This window comes from Saprolegnia diclina, assembly GCF_000281045.1.
Source record: "Saprolegnia diclina VS20 unplaced genomic scaffold supercont1.17, whole genome shotgun sequence".
In the NCBI taxonomy this organism is placed as follows: Eukaryota; Oomycota; class Saprolegniomycetes; order Saprolegniales; family Saprolegniaceae; genus Saprolegnia; species Saprolegnia diclina.
Window position 1 is genome coordinate 563,520 of NW_008246084.1, and position 7,946 is coordinate 571,465.

Here is a 7,946-nt window from a genome sequence, read left to right on the forward strand (position 1 = left end):
GTCATTGGCCACGTGCGCGACAACGCCAAGCCGCTCGCGCTCTATATCTTTAGCAAGTCGAACGGCTTTGTGCAGCACATTCTCGCCACTACGTCGTCCGGCAGCGTGTGCGTGAACGACACGATGGTCCAAATCTCCAACCCAAATTTGCCGTTTGGCGGCGTCGGCAACTCTGGCATGGGCGCATACCACGGACACAAGTCGTTTGAGGTATTCAGCCACGCCAAGTCGGTGCAGTACAAGCACTTTATCTTGGACATTGCGCAGCGCTACCAGCCGTACACGCCCTTTGCGCGCCAGCTCCTCGGCGCGGCCTTGTTCCCGATTCCCCGCTCGTGGCAGCGCGCGTCCGTCTTTGTGGCGCTTGTCGCGCTCGTCGGCATTGTGCTTGCTATCGTATATGCCTAAGCTTGTATATGCCCAAGTGCTTTTCTGGCTTTGTACAACCCAATGATAATATTCTACTCTAAAACGTCTATTTAATGAATGTTCCGAGCATTGACGATCGGGCGACGCATCTTTTGTGGACCTGGTCCGAATCAATAGTCGATACATGTATTTTGTGTTAAATGTTGAAATAACGTGAGGTCAAATTTTGCACCTGGGTGTATGTGACGGTCACCTGCTCGGACTTTCCAAAGTGAATTGCTACTGGAGCACTGCAGCATGCTACGCACGCCGTCGCTGATGTCATGGCATGAGCATTGATGAGCATTGCGGACTGTGAAGAATGAGATCCAGTTGTTCATGGCTTGTGCAAGACCATCTGGTTGCAGATGGTCTGGTCAGCGGTCTGGTCTGGATAGGCTGTCTGGATGGGACTGTTGTGTTCCAGTTGCGTCAAGGAAGCGCCGAGGAGCACGAGGGATCGAGCGCAGGGGCTTTACACCATATATCGTCTCCAAGGCGTTGGCTGCTTCACACTCTCTGGACGCCATCCGGATATCCGCGGCCATTTCTCGCCATTTTCGTTCACCTCGCGATAGCTATGCTACAACAGTGGACAATTTCGTTGTTTTTGTTGGCTAGTTTGCTGCATGTAAATTGCTCGGTATATAGATTATACCGGTATTAGCTAAGGTGAGTACTCGACTAATACCCACATACGCGTGCCGATTCGTCATCGGTATGATGAGTATTTTGTCATGTCCGCATCATCCATCACAGTGGATCAGTGAAACATTTGCTGGCTTTCACACATTTCATTTTTGATCTTTGTACCATGAACACAAGCATTCTCTCTACCAAGCCGACGCTGCCATTGCTCAAGCCCATGGCGGCGGCGACGATCCAGGACCACGTTGCGGCGCTGCGGACGGCGTTCCGCAACGGCGCAATGCGGCCGCTGGCCGCGCGCAAAGCGGCGCTGCTCCAGCTCCGCACGCTCCTCACCGAGGGTTTCGAGCTGCTCCAAACTGCAATTTGGGCCGACTTGCACAAGCACGCGACCGAGACGTACGTGACCGAGACGTCGGTCGCCCTCCTCGAGATCCAAGAGCATTTGGACTATATGGACGAGTGGGCGGCGCCGAAGCGCGTGAGCACCAACCTCCTCAACGTTCCTGGATCGTCCTTTATTCGCAGCGACCCGCTTGGCGTCTGCTGCATCTTTGACACGTGGAACTACCCGATCATGCTCCTCCTCATGCCGCTCATCGGGTGCCTCAGCGCTGGCAACGTCGCGCTCGTCCGCCTCCCGACCGACGGCAGCTGCGACAACGTCACGGCGGCACTTGCGCATTTGTTTGACAAGTACATGGACCGCAACGTGCTGCGGTACGTCACGGGCGGCATTGACGCCAACAAGGCGCTCCTCCAAGAGAAATTTGACCTGATCTTCTGCACTGGCGGTATGACAACTTGTCCAATGTAAAGCGAGACGATTGATTGGTGCAGGGTGTACCATCGGCAAGATCGTAGCGCGCGCCGCCGCCGAGACGTTGACGCCCGTGGTACGTTCTCGTGGCGTTCGCGAGTGCAAAGACTGACCAGCGGGGATGAGTAGATTCTCGAGCTCGGTGGCAAGTCGCCGGCGATCATCGACGCTTCAGTCGACTTGCTCGTGACTGCCCGGCGTCTCGTCTGGGGCGCCTTCACCAACGCTGGCCAGACCTGCGTCCGCCCCGACTACATCTTTGTCCACGCGTCCATTGGACCTGCGCTCGTCGCCGCCATGAAGCAAGCGACTGTCGACTTCTTTGGCGCCGACCCGCAAGCGTCCGACTCGTACGGGCGCCTCGTCAACAGCGCGCAATTCGACCGCATTCGCCGCATCTACGAAGCCGACAAGACATTCGCGGTGCACGGCGGGCAGTCGGACGCGTCGGATCGGTTTTTCGGGCCGACGATGTTCAATTTCGAGTCGGACTATGCGACATTTGCAGCAAGCGCGAGCATGGACAGCGAGCTCTTTGGCCCGCTTTTGCCGATCTGCTACTACACGGACGTGAACGCAGTCATGGACCACGTCAACGCGCAGCCCAAGCCGCTCGCCCTGTACATCTTCAGCAAGAAGAACGCCTTCCAACAGCACATGCTCGCCAACACATCGTCCGGCAGCGTGTGCGTGAACGACACGATGGTGCAGATTTTGAACCCGAGTTTGCCGTTTGGCGGCGTCGGCAACTCTGGCATGGGCGCATACCACGGCCACAAGTCGTTTGAGGTATTCAGCCACGCCAAGCCGGTGCTGTACAAGCACTTTATCTTGGACATTGCGCAGCGCTACCAGCCGTACACGCCCTTTGCGCGCACGCTCTTTGGCCTCGTGCTGTACCCGGCTCCGCGTGCATGGGTCAAGGCGCTGCAGCGTGCACTCTCGGTCGGTGTCGTCGGCCTTGTGCTGGCACTCGTTTGGAGCCGCAAAAGTTAGGCTACCTCGACTATAGTGCTTTGTCGCTGCAATTGTACAATGTATTGGATCATGTGGAAAATAGTTATTTGAAAAGGATGTCATTCCTCTCTTGTGCCGTTTCGCCAAGAAGTGCGTGTGCCGTCGCAGGCGCAACGTCCCAGCCACCAACGCGGCGTAGCCACCCAAAAGCGAAATAGCCCGTTGAAAACGTATGACCATCTTTTAGTGCGCTGCCCATTCATCCGCGCGGTCTGGCGCGCTTTTGACCCGATGCGCGATATTTGAAGCTGCAACTCCCGACGTCGGTCGGTGGCTTTCTCTACGATGCCGTCGCTCTGCCGTTCTCAGTCCACAAGCCGACCATCCGTGCCCTCTGGCCGATCCTGCGCGCTTGCGTTTGGTACAGTCTTTGGCTTGAACGCAACAACCGCGAGTTCCGCACGGCATTGACGCCCCTTCCCGCTGCTGCGCTCGCGATCAAAGCCGCTACTATCACGCGACTGCATATCCGGCACTTGGCTCGCAGCGCTGTGGTGCCTTCGCTTGCCGAGTCGCTCCACGCCCTACGCGCCGACCCTTGGTGTGCTCGCTACCTCATTCCCAACTCAATCCCGAGCCCCGACCAAGCGCCCTCAGCTTGACGTACCGGCCAAACCTCACGAGCGCTCTAGGAAGTCCACCATCTTCACTATATAATTGCATGTTAATAGCTCATAAACGCGAAATAGCCCGTTGTGCCTTGTGTGATTGCGTCCCTGCTCGAACAGCAACGGGCGCATCGATTCCGTGGCGATCTTGGTTGAAAAATCGAACGGTTCTATTTCTCAGCCAAGCACAGCACTGGACCAGCCACGACGCTGCCGTTAGCATTTGGCACAGTTCAATTTGACTCAAGATGCGCACCCCGGAAGCGACTGAGTTTCCAATGCAAGCAGCGCTGATCCCGGGCGGGTATGCGCCGCCGCTGCTGGTGCCGACGACGACCGACGCCATGGATGCGATGTTTGCGACGCTGCGTCTCTCGTTCCACGCCGGACTCACGCGGCCGTTGGCAGCGCGCCGGAACCAGCTCCAGCAGCTCCGCTTGCTCCTCACGGACGGTCTCAGGACGCTGCAAAACGCGCTGCTGGCGGATCTGCACCTGCACCCGAATGAAGTCTTTCTGACCCAAGTCGCAGCCTGCCTCAGCACAATCCAAGACCACCTTGACCACCTCGCTTCCTGGGTGGCGCCGCACCGCGTGAGCACCAACTTTTTCAACATGCCCGGGTCGTCGTACGTGTGCAAGGACCCACTTGGTATTTGCTGCCTCGTGGGTACGTGGCGCAGCCCGATCGCGTCGATGCTCTTGCCGCTCGTGGCGTGCCTTGCCGCCGGCAACTGTGCCCTGCTGCGACTGCCATTGGACGGCACCACCAACCACACGAACGCAGCTTTGGCGTTTCTCGTCGACAAGTACATGGACCCGAGTATCGTGCGCTTTGTCTCGGGCGGTCATGCGACGACCAGCGTGCTGCTCACGCATGCGATCGATCTGGTGCTGTGCGACGGCGGTACGTTGCCTTCTCTTCACTATCATTGCGATAGTCTTGCTATCTCTAGTCGAAGTCTTGGAGCAGAGAATGATCGCCAAGGGCGCTGCCGAGACACTTACGCCCGTGGTAGGAGCCTTTCTTTTTCGTTCAGTCGAATGCTGATGCTAGTCAATGGGAATAGGTGCTTGGACGCGGCGGCAAGTCGCCCGCCATCGTGCACTCTGACGCGCACCTCGCGACAACCGCACCTCGGTTGGTCTGGGGCGCGTTCCTACACGCCGGACAGTGCCTCTCTCGACCCGACTACATCCTCGTCGACGCAACGATTGGCCCCAAGTTTGTCGCGGCCCTTCGCGACGCCATCGTCGACGCCTTTGGCGCTGTGCCCGAAGCCTCGGGCTTCTTCGGGCGCCTTGTCAACGACGCGCAGTTTGACCGCCTCGACCGACTCTTTGAAGCCGACCGGCCGTTCCTCGTGCATGGCGGCGCTTGCGACCGGGCTGAGCGCTTCTACGCGCCATCGGTGTTTGACTTTGCGGATGACACGCGGGCGTTTGAGACGAGCGCGTGCATGCAAGAGGTCGGACCGATCGTCGGACCGCTGTTGCTTGTTGCCTACTACAACGACCTCGACCAGGTGCTCGCCCGTCTCCGAGCCTACCCGACGCCGCGCGCCCTCTATCTGTTTACGCAGAGCCGCCACGTCAAGCAGCTCGTGGTGGCCAACGCGGTCGCTGGAGCCATGTGTGTCAACGACACGGTTGTGCAGGAGACGAGTCGCCATCTCCACCGCTTTGCAGCCATGTTTTCGCAAACCAAGTGCGTGTTGTACAAGTCGAGCTACTTTGACGTGGTCCAGCGCTACCCGCCGTACACGCCCACGCGCCAGCGGCTGCTGCGCGCCTCGCTGCGCCCCGTTCCGCGTATGACGTGGATTGTACTGTGGATCAGCGTCGCCGTAGTCGTGCTGGTGGTCGCTCTCGTGCTCGGCCTCGTGCTCTAAGCTGCTAGGAAGCTAGGAAGCTATGTGCATTAACTCTACTTGCAAGGGCGCATTCAACATGCACTTGTCGCGTGACGTTCTTGATACTGGTAGTGCTTTTTGACACGCCACCTCATCCTACGCAGTCCACAGCGGCCATGTCAACCGTTGCTGCGAATGGAGGACGCCCAAGGTTGAGGAGGTTGGTGCTCACATACTTCGGTGCTGCCCACTCACTCGTTTCTGTAATCCAAATGCTTTTGGATTTGGAGAAGCGCAACGGACGTCTCGGTCGCGTGCTTGTGCATGTCGGCCTCTGAAGCTCTTTGGAGCAGCTCGAAACCCTCGGTGAGGAGCACGATCCGCGTTGCTTTGTGCGCGGTCAGCAGACGCCTCGCCGTTGCCTTGGGCGTGAGCAGTAGTAGCGTCAGCTGGGCGGGGACGACGAGTTTTGCTCGCGGCAGAGCGACGAGGAATCGTTGAACACGCGTGCGGTTTAGGATACTTCCCACTACACCACAACAACTCTGCCCACGCAGCTCCAACTTTATATTGTTTTGCTGGACGCTTCATATTTGAATCACACACGACTTGGTAGACGGTAGCGAAAATGGCTCGGGATCATTAAATGAAATTTGCTATGGCTGATCGCTGCTGAGGCTCAGCAGCGATCAGATGCCAAGGTATTGGATGTGCACAGTTGTCAGTCAGCCTGCACCGTACCGGACTGCCGACGATACCAGCTCTAGAGTTGATGTGCGCTCGAAGGGCGTCTTGAAAGCCAAAAGAGCGAGGTCCGTGGGAATTGCCATTGTCTTTGCGGCGTCGCATCTTGGGCAGGTTTTTGTATACGGGCGAGTTGCGTCGGGTCCTGGTTCCCGCACCTCAGACCAAGAGCACACGCATCTCTGGGCGCTGATCACGGGGTGGCGACAGGCGCTCCGAATTCGATCAGCCAGCTCAAGGCGTCACTGCGGATGCTCGCCTTGATGGCTTGCCTCGAGTCGTGCGCGTGGCGTTCTCTGTCGTTGAAAGGGTCAACGTCTCGAGTTTTGTTTTTGTGCGAGCGCTTACCATGTCGCCCAAGCTATGGCGCCTCCACATCTGCGTGTTGCTTCCTTCCAGCTCACGGCTTCTCCTGTCCGTTGGAGGTGGCTGGGCGGGGAGATTTTAACGCAGTGCAGTTGTAGTTGACACAACAAAATCGAGTTGACAACGTTCCCTCAAGCAAGGTGTCTTGACCACTTCACTTTTGTTTTTGATCGCCTGCCATCACATCGCTTCAGCTTCTTTGCCCACCCAAACACGCACGCGGTCGTGCCGGCGGCTGCCACTGCCGCCCGCTACGACCGTGGCCACCCCGCGCATTGCTCGCATCGCGCAGGGTCGCACTGCCGGCCCCACCGGCCCGCCAGTCTCTCTAGCTGGTGACGTCTACGAACAGCGCCGACACGGGGCTGCACTTCCACGTGGTGAAGCTCCCGCTTCTTCATGGTCGAGCTCGTTCACTTTGATCGCACGAGCGAAGACGTACAGTCGCGGCTCATGGAACTCTCGCTCGCGACCATTGTGTGGCACCTCGCGTGGTGCACCATGGACAGCGGCGCGATCGTCGGGCGCATGGCCATGGCGGTGCAGCCGATGTGGACGCACGTCGTTCCCAGCTCGATTAGCACCGTGATGGCGCTCGTGCCCGCAGCGACGGGCAGCCATGCCGTGCGCGACCACGTCTGGATGCCCGTCGACAAGAAGTCGTTCGCCGTGCAGCTGTTCAACACGACGGAAGGGCCGCTCGGGGACATCCGCGCTAACCCGAGCACGAACCGCCTCTACATCGTCTCGACGAACGACCAGGAGCCCACGTCATCGACGGCCGCGTCCAACTCGTCGGGGCCGAGCGGTTCTCGAAGCCTTTCATGAGCAACGCCGCTCACGGATCTCGTTCGCAGCGTCACCCAGCGCTGCCTCGACGACCCTATGATGTCGAGCGGATGGCCCCGCGTCCCGCGCAACACCACGCCGTCGCCGCCGCGACGAGGTCGGACTCGGGGACACCCGGGCGCAGCGGGAAGAAGGCCAAGCGCAAGGCGACAACGGTTCTCCAAGACCCAAGGCGAACGGCAAGGTCTTGATCGAAGAGCTGAAGCATGCCTCTTCTCCAGTAGCTACCCGTCGCGACCTTTATAGCGTTATTGATAACATAATGCTACTCATCAACTTTTGCAATCGATACCAAGCCTTTACCACTAGCCTTTACTTGCGTTCTGGTGGCCTAGTACGGGAATGGGGACTCTTGCTTGGGATATGTTTTGTGTGCAAATACCATCCAAGCGCAGGGGTTGGTTCAGGATACCATTTCGTACCATCTCTGCCACCGCTCCTACTTACGCCCATGGTGGCGGTGCGATGCGTTGATATACACCTCACTGAGGGTTTTGAGGTGCTCCATTTGGCTACCTGGGACATCTTGCATAAGCCCAAGCATGAGGTGGTGCCCATTGCCTGGGACAGGCAAGTGAACGTGTGCACTCTTGACTCGTAGCTAATGCCGCCCCTCTGCCAACGATAACGCATC

General features: G+C 58.3%; 4 protein-coding genes across 4 annotated transcripts; all 4 read left to right on the forward strand.

The window, feature by feature from the left end:
* The first annotated feature begins 119 nt into the window (after positions 1-119).
* On the forward strand, positions 120-550 carry SDRG_06418 (aldehyde dehydrogenase (NAD+)). The gene has a single exon (XM_008612197.1). It carries the CDS (start codon positions 124-126, stop codon positions 406-408), a length of 285 nt encoding a protein of 94 aa, XP_008610419.1. The 5' UTR covers positions 120-123; the 3' UTR covers positions 409-550.
* Positions 551-1,195: 645 nt separating this feature from the next.
* SDRG_06419 (hypothetical protein) lies at positions 1,196-2,959 on the forward strand. Its single transcript, XM_008612198.1, has 3 exons — positions 1,196-1,850; positions 1,897-1,952; positions 2,006-2,959. Exons 1-3 carry the CDS (start codon positions 1,223-1,225, stop codon positions 2,870-2,872), a joined length of 1,551 nt encoding a protein of 516 aa, XP_008610420.1. The 5' UTR covers positions 1,196-1,222; the 3' UTR covers positions 2,873-2,959.
* A 790-nt stretch (positions 2,960-3,749) lies between these two features.
* On the forward strand, positions 3,750-5,392 carry SDRG_06420 (hypothetical protein; the record flags this gene model as incomplete). The annotated part of the gene is made up of 3 exons (XM_008612199.1): positions 3,750-4,407; positions 4,457-4,515; positions 4,571-5,392. The coding sequence occupies 3 exons, from the start codon at positions 3,750-3,752 to the stop codon at positions 5,390-5,392; spliced, it is 1,539 nt and encodes a 512-aa protein (XP_008610421.1).
* A 1,470-nt stretch (positions 5,393-6,862) lies between these two features.
* On the forward strand, positions 6,863-7,343 carry SDRG_06421 (hypothetical protein; the record flags this gene model as incomplete). The annotated part of the gene is made up of 1 exon (XM_008612200.1): positions 6,863-7,343. The coding sequence occupies one exon, from the start codon at positions 6,863-6,865 to the stop codon at positions 7,289-7,291; it is 429 nt and encodes a 142-aa protein (XP_008610422.1). The 3' UTR covers positions 7,292-7,343.
* Between the last annotated feature and the right edge of the window lie 603 nt (positions 7,344-7,946).

What these genes read in the sequence shown, in the direction of transcription:
- SDRG_06419 (XM_008612198.1), top strand. Translation starts at nt 1,223, where the DNA reads ATGAACACAAGCATTCTCTCTACCAAGCCGACGCTGCCATTGCTCAAG. An exon ending in CCTGATCTTCTGCACTGGCG is followed by an intron (nt 1,851 to 1,896) that starts GTATGACAACTT and finishes TGATTGGTGCAG; the next exon opens with GGTGTACCATCGGCAAGATC. An exon ending in CCGAGACGTTGACGCCCGTG is followed by an intron (nt 1,953 to 2,005) that starts GTACGTTCTCGT and finishes GGGGATGAGTAG; the next exon opens with ATTCTCGAGCTCGGTGGCAA.
- SDRG_06418 (XM_008612197.1), top strand. Translation starts at nt 124, where the DNA reads ATGGTCCAAATCTCCAACCCAAATTTGCCGTTTGGCGGCGTCGGCAAC.